At 41.1% G+C, this 24397-nt stretch overlaps 1 protein-coding gene across 1 annotated transcript in view; it reads left to right on the forward strand.

Moving 5' to 3' along the window:
* The window catches only part of LOC131693616 (membralin), a 288379-nt gene that overhangs the window by 23526 nt on the left and 240456 nt on the right, over positions 1 to 24397 (forward strand). Inside the window, exon 8 of the mRNA XM_058981562.1 lies at positions 22120 to 22203. Coding sequence (XP_058837545.1) covers positions 22120 to 22203 — 84 coding nt within the window. The remainder of the gene's footprint in view (positions 1 to 22119; positions 22204 to 24397) is intronic.

Here is a 24397-nt window from a genome sequence, read left to right on the forward strand (position 1 = left end):
GACATAATTGCCCAGACAACGCTTTGTATGTATCAAAGCAAGATCACGCCGCGTCAGTACTATAAACAGATGGTACATAAGCTCTACGCAGTTAGTTCATTAACAGCCATCGGAAATAAATCCAATCCACCTTGTGCGGTTATTGCTGGTAATGAAGGAATGTCAAAATGGATTAGGTAGATCCATGAGCAGCAACATTCACTCGCATTCTGCAGGAGTCCTGTGCATCCTGTGAAGAAATAAAATATTTCGCCATACGTGCTTGAACCCACTTAGTGGTTTACTTTGAGAAGGGCTCGTAAACGCACATCAGACCTCAATCTCAAGTTTCCTTCAAATTATTTGAGCTGGCTGTCCACGTTTCCTCGTTCACAAAAAAATATCGAGAGAAATCTACCGCCGGGGTCTTCACAGTAAGGTAGATTCTAATTAGCTGAGAGCTAATTGGCTCACGAAACAGACATCGGGGAAATTCCGCCGCCGGGGAACTCTTATTTCGAGTAGGGTAGTTTCACCATTGAATAATATCCGAGGAAATCTCGATAAAGTTTGGAGCTAAATAGTTCAAGAAAGCGGGTACCGGGAGAAATTCCTCCGTCGGGGAACTCTCAGTCGGAGTTGAATCAGTTCGCCGCCGAAGGCTATCCGAGTAAATAGTAATAAAGCTGTAAATAGTGATTGACACAGGAGCTAAATGCCTCAGGAAATCAGTAGCTAAACAGCTCACTGAGACGGGAACTAAATGGCGCGGTAAAAGATGCAGCCGAAAAGCAAGAGAAGAGTCGACAGTTGAACGGCTCAAAAGTCAAACAATTTCATGGACCATGTGTGGTTCCGCGATAAATGCGGAAAATTCAAAACAAAAGAAAGAGATGCAAAGTACAATTCCCACGAAGTAATACCTTGATGTAGTTTCGTGGGGAAGAAGGACGAAAAAAGAGTAGGGAGTGTTATAGTGGTTAGGCATGAAAGTGAACCATGAGTCCAACACAGTCCCAATACACTACAGACCAGTCTTTTGAAGCTCTATAAAAAACGCACACAGATATTTTACGATCTCGACGAACAACGTTGAAATAGTAATAACCATAATATTGTTCTATGATTGTTTCTAGGGTAAATGTCATTCGAGTTTTTTTTTAACAGAAAATGACATTCTTCCGAAATTTTTCAAAACGTTCGCCGTAAGTGCACTAGCGTGATTTGCGAGAGGCTGAAAACATATATAATGGTCGGGGTAGATCTAACTGATACTGGCCATAGTTTCCCTTATGTTTTCACGGACATTTACGTAATATTCGAACTGGCAATCAACGGGGCACATATAGAATTCACGTGCACAATTAAAACACCTTCCAGAACGAGAAATAGCGCGCCGAGAATGTAACCTGTCCCTATTGTGATGAAAAGGTTGCTGTTGCTATAGGCAATGATTAGTTTTTCTTTGCAGTGTCCCTCCCTGAATAGGATATAGAGGGGAACATGTTTCCCACAAACAAAGGATCTTTTTTGGCACCGGACATACTCCGGCTTATCGCCATCGTCGTCGTCGTCGTCGTCATTGTCACATATTGTGGAGCTATAAATATATTGTTGCGTTGCGAATAAAAGTTTTCCTGACGTTTCGCACACCTTGCTTCCCCACTAGCAACCCGTTCCCGTTGATCGATCGTTGGCAGGACCGAACTCCGTAGGGGCCACAACAGCCACAGAACACACGACCAGATAAAAGGGTCCGTATCAATATGTTACCATGAAAATGTGGCCAAAGTGAATTGAAAGTGAAACATGATAGCCATTTGACATGAATGTGTGTAATTAGGTTGGTCGGTTCGATGGTTAGATAGGTAGGTAGTTAAAGATGGAAAGGGGGGACGGAGGTGGATATGGCGATGGCGTGTCAATAGATTTTCCATGCCCTCCGGGGAGGTGATGTGTTAAATAGTTGGTGATGGACTTGAACTTTGTTCTTGTTGGACACAGGACGAAGATAAATAAATATGGGTGCGTGCTATCACATTGTTTTGTTTTTTGAGGCTTACCCAAAGAAGACATACTGGAGAGAAGCCTACTGGAACTAGTTCGAAATATCGGATAAATTTACTGAAAAAATACATTGATAATAATACCCTGGGCAGAGAGGCATGTGTCCCAAACACCAGATACGGAATACAGTAATTACACTTAACGTATGTCGTGATTGAAATACGGATAGGAATTAAGATTCCAAAATACTTCCTTTGATATTACTTGAGTATTAAGCAATTACACTAATCCGACCAAATCCTATAAAATTTCAATTTTTAATGAATTTTTCATACAATCATGAACTTACATCATGTATGACCCAACCGAAAACAAAAAAAAACAGTTGTCTTCTTCGGCCAAAAAATATCCGTACATGTCCAGAAGGACGCCCGCCCTGCACATCATTATCGCCAGTGGTAGAAAAAAATCCAACAACACATTGTCGATACGCTTGAGTGAGTACCATATAGACGACAGCTGTACTCCCACACCACACACCAACCACACCCTCCCACGCCACCGGAATCTTTACCGGTCGAGAAAGGAAAAATCCTCACCCAGGCTTCCAGTTCACCTTATCAATTCTATCATTCGACACTTGTTACGCTTATTATCGTAATACATATCTAATAAATGATAACACACATAGCCCGCGTCGTTTATAATGCCGACAACGGGATCCGGTGTCTTCGAGCAGGAACTCTGAAGTATCGGTATTGCCTACGGGAGGGAACGATTGCCCGTTTTGGTGTGACATGTGAAACGTTGCGTTGCCTACCAGACTTACACATTCATATGTATACCTACTATCCTAGGGTTGCTTTGTCCAGGTAGGGTCAAAATGGAAATTTTCGTCAGCCTTTTACATCTTTTCGCTGTAGACACCGGGTTGAAAAGGACGTCGATTAAGGCGTAAGGTGTCGTCTTATGTTTCCCCACAATAACGTGTCAACGTGTTTGTGGGTGTGATATGGTCAGATCATTCAGTGGCCTATGGGAGAAAGAGGGAGGAGAGAAGGGAGTGCAGAAATGTATCATCCTGAACACCATGTGTCACTGTGGTGATGGTTCGTGCCGGTGTTAGGATATGCGATTATTTACGAGCATAAGGTTACAAAAGGTGGTGAAAAGACAACAACACCAACAAACAACAATGCAATAAATTGCGTCTATTTCGTAAATGGGCGTTGAGATTTGTGGGATAAAAAATATAGTTTGGCAAAATAACATGCTTGCCACGATGGATCAAATATGATCTTAGTATATGTGCTCAATGGGAAAACATTTATGTTGATCAAACAGGTTGATTTCCTGAGCTTTTAGTAAATCTAAGATAAAGGGATTCAAACCTTTGTTTTTTTTTTATCGAGACTACTGAGAAATTCTACGAAGATCCGCTTAGCTTAGTTGACAGCCCGTGAGTTTCCCGTGATTGATCAAGGCCTGTTGAAATTGCATATTGAACCAATTGTATGATACTTTGGAGTAGTACATCCTATTCAACGTGCAACCTAAAGAGACAAAGATAATAGTATGACCAATAACGTAGATGGCCATGCCCACACAGGTCAATTTTGGGATGGGAAGAAATGTTAGTTCAACACGGGGAATTCTCTGCATCATCCACAAGTGTAGCAGGATAGGATTGGTGTTAGTAGGTAGGGAAATGATTCAGGATATAACTTGTGATTTAGCTCGCGCTCTTTGTCTTTTCAGTTTAGAGCAATATTTTAGATCGCGACCTCCAGTAGAAATATGAATGCCGCTCGATTAGGCATTTTAATAGTAATCATTCTGCGGGGCATTTAGTAAAAGAATAATGCCGCGTGGAATATAATAGAGATATCTAATTCATCTATTGACAATATGATATTAGCAATATGTGCGAAAGTCGTTCGCGACCAATTTCCGATAATTCAAACCGAGCAACTTGAACTCTGAATAGCCGGCCATCTGGAGTATTGCTTCTTATTAACACTTCAATGATTATTTCCAAAGTTTGCAGCACAAAGCAAGCAGACAAAAATAATTAAAGATATCTCAAATGAATGTGAAGGAATTCACTGCGAAAAGTTTATGACCATTTGGCATCTCAACTCTCCCTATCAGACACGTTTCCATAATAGGGTTAAATGCCAAATTGAAAACGACATGCGTTATAAATGTAATAAACACAACGACAAGCGCTTTTGATCCGTCGGCGGTCCAGAAGAAGAATGGATGGGAGAAGAGCAATACTGGCAAAGACCGGCTACCATATGAGCGGTTCAAACTCGAAATTGCGACCCAGAGTACTGCACTGGATGATTTTGAAGAAAGAACCAGGAGTGCGATTTTACGAAGCTTTAGCTTGCGATGGTCCTACATTTTCTGACAGGATGATCTTCTGAAGTTTTCAAATGTTTACCACTGTTTAGGAAAACAAAAGTAGTACAAAACTAGTGTCAGACCTTCATGAAACCTGAAGAAGTCACTTTTGGAGGTATTCGACAATGTAGATTTGTCGGTAGATGGTTCTAGTTTTAATAAATAAAACTGGCTTATTTTGACACATCTACAGATCGCTTGCCACACAAAAAACTTTTTGTGTAATTCGACAGCTTCATCTTAGGCCAATTCAAAAAAAATCCTACATGAAAGTTTGCTTATTTTATTTACGGTTTTAAACTAAAGCTTTGAAAGTTATACTTTGACGTGGAAGAGCAGGTATATTAAAACATGCTGTTACTTAGTGTAGAATTAGACTTCATCCTTTACGGCTATTGTACAACCGCCAGACGAAACCTAAAACAATGGTACTCAATCGGGAATAGCGAATCAGAAAAGATGACTATAAAGGGCGAACACGAAATTATTGCGACACATTCAACAGGGCATAACTTTTTTACCATTGGATAAAAATCAACCAAATTTTGCACACTTTCTCATTGATGTGTATTGTTTACATGCTGTCAAACTCGAAGTCGTGTTTTCCGATTCAACGAAAATGGAGGTGAACCAACGCGAGTCGAAAGAACAAATTCTTTTCAAACACCTGGAATTTCCTCCGGCAGTTGGGAAAAATGTTGAACATTCACCGTTCAACCGTCTCCAGAGTGTTGAAGCGGTTCCAGGAGCGGTTGACGTTGGACCACGGTAAAGGAGCTGGAAGAAAACCGGGACCGGAGAACAAAAAGTCGGAGGGAAAGGTGAAACGGTTGATTCAAGCAAATCCCAACGTCTCAAGCAGTGATTTGGCTAAAAAGATCGGCATGTCGCAGAGCTACGTCCAGAATGCAAAGAAGAGAGCTGGACTACATACATACAATGTACAGAACTTCCCAAATCGCGATGAGCGGCATCAATCGACGGCTAAAACGGAGACACGGAAGCTCTACGAGAAGATGCTGACAAAATATGGCTGCTGTTTGGTGGAAGACGAAACGTATATAAAAGCCGATTTTAAGCAAATTCCGGGGTTGGAGTTTTTCACCGGCAAGAGCAAGTTCTATGTGGACGACAAACTTAAGAAGAAGAAAATGTCGAAGGCAGGCAGGCCATCTGCTCTTGCGGACTGAGGAGTGAACCTTTCGTGACAAAGGGCACAGTAAATGGCGAGATCTACAAATCTGAGTGCCTCGAGAAGCGCCTTTTGCCGTTCTTGCAGCAGCACGACGAAGCTCCGCTATTTTGGCCAGATTTGGCATCATGCTACTATTCTAAAAGTGTCCTGGAGTGGTATGAGGCCAATTCTGTCCATTTTGTTCCAAAAGACATGAATCCGCCAAACTGTCCGGAGCTGCGCCCGGTGGAGCAGTACTGGGCAATGATGAAGCGGGAACTTCGGAAAAGCAGGAAGACAGTCAAAGACGAGAAGGACATGTTAAGAAAATGGAAAAAAGTGAGAAGCTGGTACCGGATGACACTGTAAAGACTTTGATGGAGGGCATCAAGCGGAAATGCGTTCAATTTTACACTCAAGGCTCCATCGTTTAACTTTTCTTTTGATTTTTGAAGTAAATATATGTATAAACTATCCTAAAATTTTGGTTTGATTTTAAACATTATAAGAAAATTGGCATGATATTTTCGGTGCAATAATTTCATGTTCGCCCTTTATGTATTTGTATTTGTATGTATTTACACCAACAGGCTTCTAGGCCCCAATGGTGGTTTCTTATACACTAGTTACATCAATTAATTTATTTACATTCAACAGAGCTTCACAGTTTAAATAAAACAGAAATTTTCAATCTTTACATGGCATGACAAAGGAATGAAAAATAGACATTACAATATCGACAGACCTATTTAACAATATTCACATTCTAAACAAACATACTAAATTCAGCTACATTGTGAGTTCTAACGTCCAGGTCTCCATGTTGTATTATACTTCTTTGTAAATTCACGATATCGTATGTTATGTGGCCAAGTAGTTGTTTGCAGTGCAAGAGGTTTCCATTTACTATTAAGGCATACTCTGAACGAAGCGTATTCAATGGTGTCGCATGATTTCGAAGCAGGCACAAGTTTCCTCACCTCCATTGCGTCGCTCGTACTAAGTCTAAGGCATTTCGATACTAAAGTGCTAACTTCTGCTTCACTTACATGTGGTTCAATATTAGACAGGTATAGAGAGAACTCGACATCTGTCTCCAAACTCCGCGGCATAATAGTTGGAATAATTCGACTAGTATCGCTCGATGTGTTTTGACTTTTAACAGAAGAAACTGGAGTTGAGTGACGATCGCAGACTTTCGCCAGAGTATTTAGTTGAGATATGCTATTCTGCATTTCATCGATTTTGGTTTTCATGTACAATATTTCCTTTTCCATGCATGACGATGGTGATTCCGACTCCGTTGGACCCAAAAGTGAAGCAATTAGAGTCTTGTGGAAAGCATCCAAGCACGAATCGCAAAGCCATATCACATTTTTTGTAAGTGCATTGATATTGGTTTCGTTTAATCCTACGCATTTGGCGTGAAACCGTCCACTGCAGCTTCCTTCGCACATAGTGAATAGATCCATTTTGCAGTCGATCACCGTATCACATTTTTTGCACATCATCCTTCACTGCTCAGAGTAATAACAATTAGACGCTGTATCCAATGAACAATGGCACATCGGCACTTGAAATTTATCGAAATAATTCGTAAACAAATCGCACAACCACTGTTCAATTTGCACTTTGGTATAACACAGCTTTAGATTTAGGCGGCAACTATATCTCATCACTTTGTTCACTTATGTCAGTGAATATAGATATATATAAATATAGAATGGATAAAGGCTATGAAGCAAAAATTGAAGGTTCGCCCAGGTTAAGTCTTCGATACCTTGACCTAGGCGCTCCTAGCATGTTGTTAGTCGCCTCTTACAACATGGGAACAGGTTCCCAGTGGTTCTATTCTTGGCTGAAATAGTACAAAAAAATTAGCCCGCCGAACACCGCACGGCTTTGAGGAATTTCACGAAGATCCGTCCGAAAATCTCTAAAATCGTGACCGACCATCTTAGATTCCGATGGAACTTTACAGGTTTCACCGGCAGGTAAAACTAAACATTGTTCGCAGTCAATATTTTAACTCAAGAGCAATTTGTCAAAAGGACGTAGACGTTTCTTCGTGCATTAATTTCAAATTTTGTTTGTTCGGTTACTCGATGATTACTATATTTTATACAGCAAAACTATTTGAGAATTTATGTTAAATTTTAACATAATTTTTTTTTTCACGAAAACAAAAATTTATGTTAAAAATTTAAATTGTAAAATAACCCATTTTTTTAAATTGTTATATTTTGTCAACAAAACCAAAAGAGGAAAGAAACATTCATGAGGAAGAACTTATCAGTAAAATAGTTTTCCTAACAATAAATTTATAGATGTTTTTAAATTTCATACTAATTGACATACAAAACTGTAATTTCATTACAGAATATAATTCGAAGTATCATTTTAAATCAAAATGCATTTAATAAAAATCTTCTAAAATGCGATAGTTTTCGAGATATTTGGAGTTTCGCTTAAAAAAAAACAAATAATTCGTATAATTATGCCCTTTTTAAAAATTATTTGCGTCATCCGATCATAAAATGTCAACAATCTAATGTTTATCTTTTTAAAGACGTCAAATAAACTTTTTCAGTTTACTTGGATCATGGAGAAGCTTTCAATAAAAAAGTTTTCCTAACAACAACTTTTGACATATTTTTATAATTCATACTATTTGCAGTTAAAAATAAAATTTTATTTTTGAATATGATTCTAAACGCCATTTAGATTAAAATGCTCATAAGAAAAATTTTCTAAGATGTGGTTATTCTCGAGATATTTTAAAGTTTGTTATAATACAGAGATATATTTTAAATTTTGTTTTAACAACACAATTATTTTGTTTTATTACGACCGTTTCACAAGTTATTCGTGTTTATCCATCAACAATAATGGGTTTTTTCAAAATACCAACAACCATTCCTACAACTTTTCCTTTCACATCAAGGCGATATTGTAAACCATTTGGAAGCTACATGAAAACAAACAAAATATGATTCATCTATATAGTTTAATCAACAGACCCTATGGTTGAATAACCTTCCGGAAGTCGCGCTAGTGCACTGAGTGCACGCTACTCTGAAAATCTAGCGAAATCGTCTTAGAGCAGCTGCGGCTGCTCGTTCAGTGAGCCATTTCGCGACTTCCGGAGGGATAATATTTTGATTGTTTTTGTATAGCTTTCAAATGGTTTATAAACGCCTTGATGTCAATGGAAAAGTTACAGAAAATGTTATGGGCCTTTGTTTGAAAAACCTATTGTTGTCGATAGAGAAACGCGAATAACTTATGAAAGGGTCATAATAAAACAAAATAATTGTGTTGTTAAAACAAAATTTAAAATATATCTCGAGAGCTACCACATTTCAGACAATTTTTGTTATGCACATTTCGATCTAAATGGCGTTTAGAATCATATTCAAAAATAAAATTGTATTTTTAACTGCAAATAGTATGAATTATAAAAATATGTCAAAAGTCGTTGTTAGGAAAACTTGTTTATTGAATGCTTTTCCTTAGACATATCTTAACTTATTTTAACCGGTGAACGTTCTAAACGTAATTGAAAATTTGACTTTGACGAGAACTTTATATAGAAAAGTGTTTCAAACACAAGGGAAAAATACTCTTACATTGCACGTAGGTTCATCTGTGTTTGTGAACCAAAAATCCGGATACATAATGGCGTTACTGTACTGACTGTTACATATTAAATTACATGAAGTTTCGTAGTCGGATTCACAAAGATCACACGAATAATACTCACCATGCTGAATAGTGGCCATGTGATAATTGAGTTTGCAACGTCCAGTTACCGCCCTCACCAGAATTGTGTTTTTGGAAAACATGCAGCAATTTTTTTTTTTGCCATTTTCGGACTCACGTCCGACAGAAAAGTTTTTGTTTGAACGAAGGCTTGCATGCATCGCCATGTTCGGAGCGAATCTTTTTCTTTAAAAAACTTATCTACAGTTGTAAAATTGGTCGCAGCACCCAGCTCTAGCCAATTCGTCCGCCCATTCATTGTCAGTTATACTTGAAGGACCGGGTATCCATAAAAAGTAGAAAGCATTTGAAATGCTAAGTTCTTCGATTTGAGTTTGACATGCGATTACTAATTTCACAAATTAATTCTTTTACCGCGAATTCCCTGTTGAAGTGCCGAGTGTACGCCACACTGAATTGCGAATGTTTGGAATACGGTACCGTATCTACATAGCGAACGAGATTGGTCTAATCTCATTTCACGACAATAGAAACCAGCACTGACTCGGCCCTCCTACAAACAACCGTCAGTGTCATAAGGTTACTCAAGACGGTACACACAAAAAAGTGCTTCTTGTTAAAAAAACATATGTAGTGAAATTTGCGTTTCGACTTCGTCTCATCAGAATCCGCCACAAACTTAGTTAACAAACTAAGTTAGCGCCAGATTGACGCTAGCTCCAAACAAATGTAGACACAATTTGTGTTCCTGAGCAAATCCCTACTCAAAAGAAGCTCAGAGCACAAAACATATAACTAAATTAGTTATGGAATTTGCGTTTCGACTTCGTCTCATCAGAATGCGTACGTTAACTAAGTTAGTGTAATTGCTATTGCTCGTTTTATTCACCCGGTTTGATGGCCGATTAAGCTGTTTTGCTGCTGTTTGCACGCCTCTGCAACTAGAGGAATAAATTGGTTCCGCGTATTCCGATTAAAAGTAAATTCGAACACTGCTGAAGAAAAAATACCAATTTGCTGCCGTACATTTCACTGTAAACACTTTGGGAATGGAAAATTCATAATTTTTGATGACTTTACATTTTCTCACTCTAAATTAAGTGGAAACGATGGCTATTACAATGATAACATTGAAACAACAGAAGGCGATATTAAATGTGCCGGCAAATAGAAAAGCCGAAACTGTTGGTTGCCGAAATTGAAGCAATCCATAGAAAAAGAAATCATGGTTTGGTCGTATTTTTATGCTGCCATTGCTGAAGCTGAAATTTTCTCCTATTCTGAATCATTTACTAAAGATTTCTTAAAACTCATTTTTTTCGTTATTATTGCACGCAAAGTTAAAAATTGAACACATAATTGCTGAAAAATTTTCCAACTAAATATTGAAGAAATTGTATAGTTCCATTCACTACAACGAAATATATAAACGATCGAAAGCTTTCACTCCTGCCTTTCTGAAATTTTGAAAGGTATCAGTAACTGGCACCAACTCAGGGATCAGTTGGACGATAAATCCAATCTACATACAGAGACATCACGCGGGATCAGTCGGTTGCTTCAGGCGTTCAAGTTGTATGACAAGTTGTGAGACGTTTTGTGTATGTAATATCTTTTATTGATTTTAATTTTTTATACTCATCCATTAGTATTTATTTTCATAAAGGGCGAACACGAAATTATTGCGACACCGAAAATGCCAATTTTCTTATAACGTTTAAAATCAAACCAAAATTTTAGGGTAGTCTTATACATATATTTACTTCAAAAATCAAAAGAAAAGTTAATCGATGGAGCCTTGAGTGTAAAATTAAACGCATTTTCGCTTGATGCCCTCCATCAAAGTCTTTACAGTGTCATCCGGTACCAGTTTCTCAGTTTTTTTTCCATTTTCTTAACATGTCCTTCTCGTCTTTAACTGTCTTCTTGCTCTTCCGAAGTTCCCGCATCATCATTGCCCAGTACTGCTCCACCGGGCGCAGCTCCGGACAGTTTGGCGGATTCATGTCTTTTGGTACAAAATGGACAGAATTGGCCTCATACCACTCCAGGACACTTTTAGAATAGTGGCATGATGCCAAATCTGGCCAAAATAGCGGAGCTTCGTTGTGCTGCTGCAAGAACGGCAAAAGGCGCTTATCGAGGCACTCAGATTTGTAGATCTCGCCATTTACTGTGCCCTTTGTCACGAAAGGCTCACTCCTCAGTCCGCAAGAGCAGATGGCCTGCCAAATGAGATATTTGGAGGCGAACTTCGACATTTTCTTCTTCTTAAATTTGTCGTCCACATAGAACTTGCTCTTGCCGGTGAAAAACTCCAACCCCGGAATTTGCTTAAAATCGGCTTTTATATACGTTTCGTCGTCCATCACACAGCAGCCATATTTTGTCAGCATCTTCTCGTAGAGCTTCCGTGCCCGAGTTTTAGCCGTCGATTGTTGCCGCTCATCGCGGTTTGGGAAGTTCTGTACATTGTATGTATGTAGTCCAGATCTCTTCTTTGCATTCTGGACGTAGCTCTGCGACATGCCGATCTTTTTAGCCAAATCACGGCTTGAGACGTTGGGATTTGCTTTAATCATCCGCTTCACCTTTCCCTCCGTCTTTTTGTTCTCCGGTCCCGGTTTTCTTCCAGCTTCTGTTGCCGTGGTCCAACGTCAACCGCTCCTGGAACCGCTTCAACACTCTGGAGACAGTTGAATGGTGAATGTTCAACATTTGTCCCAACTGCCGGTGTGACAGGGCAGGAAATTCCAGGTGTTTGGAAAGAATTTGTTCTCTCGACTCGCGTTGGTTCACCTCCATTTTCGTTGAATCGAAAAACACGACTTCGAGTTTGACAGCATGTAAACAATACACATCAATGAGAAAGTGTGCAAAATTTGGTTGATTTTTACCCAATGGTAAAAAAATTATGCCCTGTTGAATGTGTCGCAGTAATTTTGTGTTCGCCCTTTATTACTAGAACCATTTTAAATATAAGTAATAGTAGAGTAGATTGGGGTCAAGTAGGCTAATTTTCTTTGGGGAGCTCGTGCGATGGTATTTTTGCACTATTTCAAAAAGCACTCGTTGAAAAGGTTATACATCTGACAACGTTTTGGCAGTGATGATTTTATGTTTGGCCAAATCTTTTTCAAGCTACATCTATTAAGGCGACGGTACTTTTTTCGACGTTTTTAAAATCTGGGTGTACGATAGGTCACTTTATTCGAGGTTAAACAAAACTATGTACAAGCCTAGAAAATCAGCAGTTCTACTTTTATTTGAAGAGTATAAATATTGCACATATTTTGAAAATTAATAACACAAATAATAAATGGTATTTATTGGCGTAATACAGGTAAGAAATTGAGGAAGTGGCAAATAATGTGAAAAATCATGAAACCATGTTGGGAAATGTTAAAAAAAAATGTATATTTTTCAGCAGTTGCGTCTAATTTCGTACTTGGTAATGTTTTCTTCGGTGTCCTCGTCGTCGTCAGAGTGTGGAATAGAAGCTGTGCATTCCGGCTCACGTGGTTGCTTAGCTGCGGGACGACCATGTTTGCGCTTCATAGCAGTTTTTTGGGTTCTTTTTTCTTCTCTTTTTTGATCTATTTCGGTTCTTTTTCCATCTGTTTCTGCCGTTTAACTGCCTTTCCTTTTTCTTTTTTAGTGCAAATTTTTTTTTCTAGCTGCAGCTGTTGTTTTTTAGCTGTAGCTGCTTACTCAGCTCGTAAAAACTTCAGCATCACTGAATCAGTGAGAAGTGCAGCACTACGTAGCTTTCGGCCTCAATACGATGGTTTGCGCAGTGGAGTTTTGGGAAATGGCTGAATGTCTTTAATTGAAATTAATTGCTTGACCTATACTGCCCATGATCGCATATCAGTCCCATAAAGATAGGAAATCCCATAGAAAACGGGACAACTATGCGATCATGGGTAGTATAGTGCCCCAAAATGGCTGACCTATAGTGCCCCCAACCGTATATTTCATGTTGATGCCCGTATTTTTTTCAAAGCAAAAGATATCGAAAAACCAACTTAATACTCGTGTTCAGCGTTAATTTTTACGTAAGAAAAAACTCACTTGACATTTGTTTGCATTATTTAAATGTGTTAAGTGAAATGAATTACATAAATTAATTGAACATCCCCAATTAGTACAATGCCAAACACATCTGATCTCGCTCGATCAGCCGCACAATCAGTAGCTCTCCTTATCACCTATCCATCTGACAGTGTGAAAGAGAGATTAGAATAGGCTTTTTTATTACGTTTTCTTGCTGTCTGTACATACGATAAAACTAGTGTATCATAGCCAGTCCAGTTCAGTTGCAATAAACCTACCTATATCTTCGCATCAAACCTCTGTATCATTCTGATAGGAAGCAGAGCAAATAAATTAATAGTTGTTCCTGACACTTAGATCGACCAATTCTTAGTTCGAAATCCAACACAAAGTGGTCCTTCGAACCGGATGCGAAGGTCTATTGGCGGTCTAGTGATAAAGTTGAAATCAGTTCGCCAAAGTGCGAAATTACGTACAAGTTTCAAATCGTTCGAAACGATATCGCGGGTCGAATAAATTCAGTTTCACACGTGTCGAAAGCGAACTACCGAAGACAATAGGCGGCTGTGCGGTACCGTCTTAATGGCAAGGAAGTGGACAATTCAGTGATCTAAAATCCTACAGCAAACAGTTCAAAGAAATTAAAAAGTGCTACCCGCTTAGTTCGGAAAAATAAAAGTGCGCGTTATTGCAAGGCACAAGTGAGTGTGCATCGGCGTGGCTTGAGTTGCATCGACCGCGTGGTGACGAGTTGGCTTGGCTTGGGTCGACTGGACAAAGAAGTCGTGTACAAAGGACAGTGGGACAATAGGAGTGCCCGCGAGGTAGACAGCGTACCCACGCGCTCTGATCAATTGTAAGTAGAAAGCGAGTTGAAGCACTAACCCAATTGATAGACGGATTAGCAGTAATTTTGAGATTTGCGGTTCGATGAGTTTTGAGACTTGAGCATGCGATTGGATGATTGAGGATAGTAACTAACACGTGGTGAAGGATATAAGTTATTGCTGGCATTATTCCTTGCTATCATACTCGGTCAAATTTTCGCTCTTTTCTGGCGAGTAAAATCTCAATTTTGAATTCCGGTTCGTGTAGTGACCAAATAGCAGCATGGCGCCTACATTGAGATCGCTATGCAAGCAGGAGCGCTTTTGCTTAGATACTATGCGAAATTTATTAGAATTTGTTCAAAATTATAACATGATGCGGGACAAGGATCAACTTGCGGTGTGGCGAGAAAGGTTAGAAAAGACGTTTGAAAAATTCCAAAGCAATCGTTTGCAGATGGATCTTTTAGAGGAAGATGGGCAAGACCTTGATGATACTTCGTTAGCTGGTGCCGAAGAAGGTGCAAGTATGCTCGAAACTGGGATCAAGGCAGATGCCAGCCGTAAAGCACGCGATGAGTTTGAGATGAATTATGTGAGGGTGAAAAGTTTTCTTCTTGCTGCCGAACGCACTGCCAATCCTCCATTAGAGAATCCAATAGTACTTGCTCCTACGAACACTCGTAATCCTGACCAGTTTAGTTCAAGAATCAAACTCCCTGAAGTCAAACTACCTTCGTTTGATGGATCCCTTACAGAGTGGCTCACGTTTCGGGACACTTTTAAAAGCTTGATCGATTCCAATCCACAGCTGTCGGATATCGATAAGTTTTCTTACCTGGTCGCATCACTTTCGAAGGAAGCGAAACGAGTTGTCGAATCAATTGAAATTACTTCAGCAAATTATTCCGTGGCCTGGGACTTGCTGAAACGCCGTTTCGACAATAAAAAGCTGGTGGTCAAAACATATCTCGATTCGCTTTTCTCTGTAGAACCAGTCAGACGAGAATGCTACGATTCCGTCGTTAAGCTGATAGACGATTTCGAACGTAATCTGAGGATGATCGAGAAGATGGGGATAGACATTGAGGGTTGGAGCATCCTACTGGCTCACATGGTTTGTTCGCGTCTCGACTCGTCCACGTTGAAGCAGTGGGAAAATTACAACCAGTCCACGGAGGCACCCGAGTACAATAATCTAATCGAGTTTCTACGACGTCATAGCACAGTTTTGCAATCGATCGCGCCAGGAAAATCTCGTACCACCGATCCTTCACGGTCGGAGCCCATCCGGCCACAGAAGTCAAGGTTCAGTAGCATACATTCCGTTACCAGTTCAGCACCAAGGCCCTGTCCATTCTGTAAGCAGTCGGCTCATTCGCCATTCAAATGTGAAGCTTTTAGAAATTCGCCAATCCAGCAAAGGTACGAGTTAGTGAAGAGAAAGGCACTATGTATTAATTGCCTCTCACCAGATCACCAAATCAAGAACTGTTCATCCAGTGCGTGTCGTGTTTGTGGACAAAAACACCACACTATGTTACACCAACAAACTAACAATCGTAGTCCCAATCTAAGCCAAGCATCCAAATCGGCTTCTAGTTCGCTCGTCTCTGATCAAACTCAGTCCCAAACTCAGAACAATCGAAACACGACTAATGTTTCGAATCAGACTTCCTCGCCAACTGTTCCTACCGACGTTCAAGTCCCATCAACATCGTCATCGCTCAGTCATTGCTCCACCTCCTTGGTTGCCAATGTTTGTCAGATTCCATCGACTGTCCTACTGCAGACAGCGTTAGTGAAAGTTTTCGATCCCACTGGATACTTCTTATGGGCTAGAGTTCTACTTGATCCCGCATCGCAGCTCAACGTTGTTTCTGAACGCTTCGTGCAGCGTTTAACTGTTCGAAAGGTCAAGGACCATCACGTTATTGGGGGTATTGGCAAGGCCACTATCCTATCTACACACTCAATCGTAGCTCGTATTCAGTCACACTATACTGAGTTCAGTGCAGATCTTAAGTACCAAATTCTGGAGGAAATCACTCGCGAACTTCCCAACAACGCCGTTGATACCTCTGAGTGGGTTTGGCCTACTGACATTGTTCTTGCTGATCCTAAATTCCATGAACCGGCATATGTTGATATGATCATAGGAATGGAGATTTACTACGATCTTTTCCTCGAAGGATTAATCCGGTTAGGCCCAGGAAAGCCGGTGTTGCAGCAAACTACCCTGGGTTGGGTAGTGTCCGGAAGAGTAGGAATCCAGCAATCTTATCAATCAACTCCAAGCCTCGTCAATGTATGTAGTACAGAACCGTTGGACGACCAACTAGCAAAGTTTTGGGAGCTAGAATCTTGCCAGTCTTCGAGCATCATGTCCGTCGAAGAAACAGTCTGTGAGGCACACTTCGCTGCAACAACGAGCAGAGACGCTACCGGTCGGTTCGTTGTAGTTCTCCCAAAGAAGCCATCCGTTATGCCACTACTAGGAAACTCATATGAAATTGCCAAACGCCGTTTTCTTTCCCTGGAACGTCGTCTACAAGCCAATCCACTACTTCGGTCAGCGTATGCGGCATTCATCGACGAGTACCGCAACCTAAAACATATGCAAGAAGTAACCGAGTCACAAATCCTCACGTCCCCGTCCTACTATCTCCCACATCATTGCGTCGTGCGTCCTGATAGTCTCACCACCAAGCTACGTGTTGTATTTGATGCATCGTGTACGACCGACACTGGCATTTCACTGAACGATGCATTGATGGTGGGTCCGGTGGTGCAGGAAGATCTTGTCTCAATAATATTGCGTTTTCGGATGCCCCGGTATGCCATTATTTCGGACGTGGAAAAAATGTACCGGCAAGTGTTAGTCCATTCGTCCGATCAGCCACTCCAGCGAATTCTATGGAGAAACGAACCGTCCGAACCAATACAGATCTACGAGTTGATGACAGTGACCTACGGCACCTCAGCTGCACCATACCTGGCGACGAAATGTCTGCAACAGCTTTCTAAACTAGGCCAATCATCGCATCCTACTGCTGCACAAGTAATTGCAAATGATTTCTATATGGACGACCTGATCAGTGGCACCGACACAATCGAAGAAGGAAAGATTTTATGCACGGAACTCCTACAATTGCTTCAATCTGCTGGGTTTAGTCTACGAAAATGGTCGTCCAATAGCCAAGAAATCTTGGCACACATTCCAGCCGATCGTCATGATGAACGCACCGTACTCGACTTGGATACATCTCCTACTGTAAAAACCTTAGGGCTCAAGTGGGAGCCTGCTTCCGACATGTTCGGATTTCAAGTCCCAACGTGGAATGAAGGGACCATTATCACGAAACGAATCGCCCTGTCCGATGCTGCTCGGCTCTACGATCCTTTAGGACTCGTTGGACCCGTAATCGTTCTAGCCAAGGTCTTCATGCAGGAATTGTGGAGGAACCAAAAATCGTGGGACGAACCTCTAGAAGATGAACTCCAACGACGCTGGCTGCAGTTCAGGACGGAACTAGCGGCATTAGAAGACCTCACTGTTCCCCGATGGGTTGTTTCTGTGCCGTTTCCGACAGTCATCGAAATCCATGGGTTTTGCGATGCCTCAGAAAAGGCTTACGGTGCTTGCATCTACTTACGTACCGTGTCCGCTACTGGCGATATCTCCGTTCGACTTTTCACATCGAAGTCAAAGATAGCACCTCTTGGTGATAGTAAGAAGCAGAAAAAGATTTGCTTACCTCGCTTAGAGCTCTCATCTGCACTGCTACTCAGCCACCTCTACCAGAAAGTTAAGGAGAGCTTAAAAATGGAAGTGAAGAGTTTTTTCTGGACCGATTCGATGATCGTGCTGCATTGGTTATCAGCAAACCCGTCCCGGTGGAAAACCTTCGTTGCTAACCGGGTCTCTGAGATCCAACATATTACAAATAACGGAATCTGGGCCCACGTCCCCGGCATTGAAAACCCCGCAGACGTCATCTCTCGTGGCATGTTGCCAAGTCAACTAAAAGAAACTACTGTTTGGTGGGAAGGCCCTCCGTGGCTCAGCCAGACCGAACGCTTCAGACCACCTTTCGTTCGTACAATCAACGAAAACTTTCCGTCAGAATATTTAGAAGAAAAATCGTTGTCTCTGGCGGTCCAAGTAAAGGAACCCAGCTTCATTTTTAGTCTACGCTCGTCATTTAACACTCTTATTCGTCTCGTGGCAAATTTGCTTCGGTTTTACCACAACTGCATCCCGCAAAATCGCACAAATCGGAGGTCTGGTTTTCTGAAAACGAGCGAAATCAATGAAGCGATAAAGGTACTAGTTCGAATAGCTCAGCAGGAAACTTTCGCAGAAGATATAAAAGCCATAACCGCTACTGGACAACTGAAACCTAGCTCCAGGCTGAAGATGCTAGCACCGATCCTCCGAGACAACATCTTACGGGTTGGTGGCCGGCTCAGACACGCACCCGTTGCTGAAGACCGAAAACATCCCATGATTCTTTCGTCGAACCATCCGTTTACAGAGTTGGTCGTGGTCCATTACCACGAGAAACTATTTCATGCTGGCCCGCAATTGCTAATTGCAGCAATGCGAGAAAGGTTCTGGCCCTTACGAGCACGCAACGCGGCCCGGAAAGCTGTACATCGATGTGTGAAATGCTTTCGCTGCAAACCTACTATCCTAGAACAACTGATGGGAGATTTGCCTGCTGAACGTGTGACTCCAACCTATCCGTTTTTGAATACCGGAGTTGACCTTTGTGGGCCCTTCTTCTATCGCCACAACAACCGAAAATCACCACCAATAAAAAGCTACGTTGTTATCTTTGTGTGTCTCGTAACAAAGGCTGTACATATAGATTTGGTGGCTGACCTTTCTACCAACGCATTCATATCAGCCTTGAAGCGGTTTGTCGCACGCCGTGGCAAACCAGCAGTAATCGAATGCGATAATGCAAAGAATTTCGTTGGAGCATCTCGCGTGCTAGGAGATCTCTGTAAGCAGTTCAACTCTCAACAACATCAGCACACTATCAGCTCCCATTGTAGCGAAGAAGGCATCCAGTTCAAATTTATCCCTCCGCGATCCCCAAACTTCGGGGGACTCTGGGAAGCTGCCGTAAAGTCGTTCAAGAAACACATGAAGGCTTCGATTGGTACATCCGTCCTACTCAAAGATGACCTTGAGACGCTCATCACACAGATCGAAAGCTGTCTAAACTCGAGGCCGCTAACCCAACTGTCATCGGAACCCGAAGATTTGGAAATTCTTACGCCGGGTCATTTCCTTGTTCATCGTCCCCTTGTGGCCACGGCGGAACCATCGTATGAAGCAATTCCAACAAACCGTCTGGATCGCTACCAGCAAAACCAGGAGTTTGTACGACGCATCTGGAAGCGTTGGAGCACCGACTACCTCTCTGGCCTGCTCCCACGTACAAAATGGACGTTTCAGCGCGACAACATTACCATCGGAACGATGGTGCTTGTGAAGGAGGACAACCTTCCACCCCTCAAATGGCGTTACGGTCGCATCACTCAAATCTACCGTAGCGATGATGGAAACGTACGAGTGGTCACGGTGAAGACCAAGGATGGCGAATTCCGGCGCGCAATATCTAATATTTGCATGCTACCTATTGAACGCCCAGCAACTACTGGGGGTGATGATGTTCTCTCCAATACCTAACTCTATGTATCATAAGTATTGCCATTCCGGCACCGCATCTACATGTTAAAATTTAGTATCTTAAACTAACGCTTTTGTTTATACTCAACCATAAATTCCTTCGATCACTGGCATTGTGAGCAACTCTATCTGGAATTTCGATGATGCTACCACCCACTGGGCTTGATGTGTATCCACCCATCAACTGTTCGAGCGAACACTCCCTGCAGATTACATCGTTCAATGGATTTCGTCAGGCGCAGCAATTTTTCTGTCAGGTGAGTTGTTCCGGTTTACACTTTTCTACCATTGGATACTACATCAATTCTTCGCTTCGAGGTACAACCATACAAAAATTCGTCCACGACGTCAGAAGCCCATCACCAGAAGGCAGAAACTCAGCTAATCATCGAAAAGATCCAGACCCAAACCTCAAAGCGAGTATGCGACGTACCCTTCAATCGAACGCCGTGATGAACAACAGCAGTCAGCAGATTGACCGACGGTTGATATCAGCATGCCAACAATCCGAAAAAGCACGTGCGACGTATTCGTATTGCATCCTACCAAACCCAAATAAGCCGAATGTGGCGTGAATTAAAAATATGTAACAAAATAGAACTAGTTAGCTATTCCTTTCAATAAGTTCATGTAGAGTTAGAAATAGGTTGAAAAGCGAACTTTTCAACGGTGGCCGGCTATGTTAAGTGAAATGAATTACATAAATTAATTGAACATCCCCAATTAGTACAATGCCAAACACATCTGATCTCGCTCGATCAGCCGCACAATCAGTAGCTCTCCTTATCACCTATCCATCTGACAGTGTGAAAGAGAGATTAGAATAGGCTTTTTTATTACGTTTTCTTGCTGTCTGTACATACGATAAAACTAGTGTATCATAGCCAGTCCAGTTCAGTTGCAATAAACCTACCTATATCTTCGCATCAAACCTCTGTATCATTCTGATAGGAAGCAGAGCAAATAAATTAATAGTTGTTCCTGACACTTAGATCGACCAATTCTTAGTTCGAAATCCAACAAAATGCACTGTACTAAGGACGGAAGACAATGGGTTTTTGCAGAACAACGAATTAAACGACGCCGTAACTACTGCAGCCGATCCACGGTAACAGCCGAAATAACAGTCGCTAACGATGTTCTCTACCGTGTATGTAATTCACACAACATGAGCGACCTCTGCAATAACAGCAAAGATAATGCCCTATACCTATTGTACCCCCAATACCTATTTGGCCCTATTCTACTCTAGTAAGCAGTAGTAAATACTTTCACGTTAATGAACCCGAACCCGAGAATTTTACAATTTGGAAACTATAAATATAAAACTAAAACAAAGAAGGTTCCAAGAATTTTTAAATAAGAAAACTCGTAAAAAAAAAGAAAAATCCCGTTTTTTGTCCCAGGTCAAAAAATTATGGGAGATAGATTTCCGTCCGTAGACCCTTTCCAAATTAACTCATCGGTGGGAAAAATTCTGCACAGCCGCCATCGTGTGAATGAAATTACATAAAAACATTATTTTTTTGTACATCACAATCAGTATTATAAATCTCTTTTTACAGGATTTCGATTTATGTCATCATTGCGTCAAGAAAAATTGCTGAAATATGCCTAGTTTTTCGTGCTCTAACCTCTAATCTAAAACTTTTTCTTTAATTTATTATCGTATGTTCTGTTGAATACTTTTCTCATATTTCTACTGATGCTTCAATTCATTAAGCATACATAGTGCAGAACAATGAATAGATAGTCTTCCACTCACTCACAACCATGCGTATTTAGTCTGCATTTCGTTAGATACAATTTATTGTTCCTATAACGCGAGACTTTTTACGTATTTTTTATATTTATTCATTCAGATTAAGTTCATGGCGACATTAAGTTGGTACACTTTAAATTTTAAACAAAATTGAGATATATGCTTAGTTCATTCTTCTTTTGACTTGTGGTGGCTCAACCCCCTTTGGCAACGTCGTTGTTGCAAAACAAGCAGCTATGTCGCGAGGTTTTCTTCTCTACACAAAGCAAAACATCTCGATACGTGATATTTTGAACCGCCCTCTGCCTGCGTGAGCGTGTGGGTTTATCTACCTAATTATCTTGCATAATAGAAACATAATGATCTCGACAATATTCATACTGATTTTCCTTTGAATCTATATCATTTTCATAAGCACAGCACCACCCACCCACAGTGACATTCAAAAAGTTCTTCTCTTTCTTCTTTCATTCAACAGTGGACTTGCTTCAGATGTTGGAATTCAACATTCCAGTTCGTTTCCCAGCGGCGCCACTGCTGACCGTCATCCTGGCGCTGGTCGGTAAGTACCTATCTGAACCATGTATATTTAATACGTTTCCGTTTTTCGGGCTATATGTTGAAAAAAAAAGAAGGTAAAACGTACGAAAAGTGTCGCCGGTTTTCCCGGGGTAGGTACGATTAGCGAAAGAAAGAAGACCATAAATGAGAAAACGTGGGGTACTTTCACGCAAGCATTTTATCACCTGAATTATGGGGCTCGTTAATTCTCGGACGATTTGTTAACTACGGCACCTTCCGCTGGTTCCCGCTCCGACTATATCAATTTATGTTGACTGTTTTCATTTTGGGTAGGGGGTGGGGTAAAAACAGTTTTCCCTTATCAGCAGGCCGGGAGAATGGTAATAGGTAACTAGTTCGAATCGGTTGTGTTCTGTGCCGTACTAAAGTTATGCACTACCAAAGCCGATTAGAACCGAATAACACACCACCAGCATGGTATGTGTCGTTTTTTTGTGTGGCCAACTGAAATGAGCATGGAATTCGGCAGTGAGGCGTTGTTCGACCGACACTTAGTCACGCAAGCTAATTTGTTTCCATTAATGCAAGGACTACATGCCGTTGTACTTAGCCGCAACAAACACGATACATAGCTTGCTACGTGTGATGTTTTGGAAAAGGTGTGCGGGTTTCGGCTTGCACGTGATTTATTATCACATTCGTATTGTGTTGCCTCACAGGATAATAGTAGGGAATTAATTGTTGCGCTTATTGAACGTCATTAATGTTGATTATGTTTATTATTTTACCTGTTATGTTAGCAAAGCGTTAGTGGGCTGTAATTTTTCTCCGATGGGTACGTGATATTCGGTCAAAATTTGCGCATCAGCTCTGATGCTGAAATTTGAGACTTTTCCATCAGCAATGTTTTATTCTGGGCGCGCGCATATCCAATGGAAAATGGCAAGTAAATTACAAGCTTCCAACAATGCAGTAGGATCTGTGTTCAATTTTCGCCTGAAACATGATTCTCTTCCCACAAACCAGTTTCGAAGCCACAAAACTTCCCCGCTTACTGGAAAACTATTGCCTCGTATGAGTGACGTAGGTAGTTTGAGTACGCATTGGTGCTCTCTAACCATTCCAAACATACGGTCATCATCCCGGCAAAAGGGTTAGGGATGTTTTCCGAAATCGTTAATCAAAGCGACCGCGCCGAAATCGAGATAGTTGGACCACTCACCGTCACTGGCGGAGGAGCACACCAGCGAGGATCGAACGTGTGTCAACAAACCGCAGGAAATGAAAGCGATATTGAATTTCTGGTGTCTCGGAGATGAGTTGCATATCACGCGTGACTGGAGGCATTTCGTTTCCAAGATAAATACATTGATCAGCACGTAATAAGCTGCTTCTAGGGGTGCTGAAGTGTATTCATGTGGCGGAAAATATGCCTGCAGTCCAGAGGTTGGTGGTTGCCTGTCACGAGCCGGGAAACGTGCCTAGCTCAAAACACAAACTGTTGTGCTAATAGGCGATGTCGCTGCAAAATTAGCTGAAGAGGGGATTGGTTGGAGAGTGAAATGCTTGGACCTTTGATTAGCTAAATTTCTCCACGGAAAAGTGATTGGTGGAAAAAAATAACACTAATTAATTTCAATTGAATATTAGGAAAGAGACTAAACTTTAATTTAAGTTCATGACTCTGTTTTGCAACTTATTTTCGGATAGTCAGTTTTGTTAGTTTTTTTTTGAATATATCTGTACAGTGTTTTGAAATGTCAAACGCTGACAACTGTCATGTCTTCTTGAGGTTCCGCTATCGGTCCAGGTTTATGGTCCTGGTTGCGTTGTAAATATCGTTTGTCAAGTAACAGGAACAGATGGCTTGCCATACGAGATAGTTTTTTAGGAACTTTGACAGGTTAATGTGTTTGAAAATCTGCCACGTTTCCTCTTCCAATCAATGTTTAATATTCCTGTTCAGGAAGCTGTTTTAAGTCTACATTGATGTAGGTTTCGTCATCTTGTATCACGCAATCAAACTTCGTCAGCATCTTCCCGTAGAGCTTCTGTGATCGAACTCTGGCCGATTTGTTTTGCTTACCGTCAAATCAAAGAGTAGATACGATAGCATCTTTATAATGAGGGGTTTGTAGATTTTTTAAATTGAAGTTGACCAATTTTGGATCGTGACACCCTTTATTGGGTCTAACGAGCGTTCAATAAAAAATGAGAATTTTTTCAGTCATGTA

This window comes from Topomyia yanbarensis, chromosome 3 (assembly GCF_030247195.1).
Source record: "Topomyia yanbarensis strain Yona2022 chromosome 3, ASM3024719v1, whole genome shotgun sequence".
Lineage (NCBI taxonomy): Eukaryota > Metazoa > Arthropoda > Insecta > Diptera > Culicidae > Topomyia > Topomyia yanbarensis.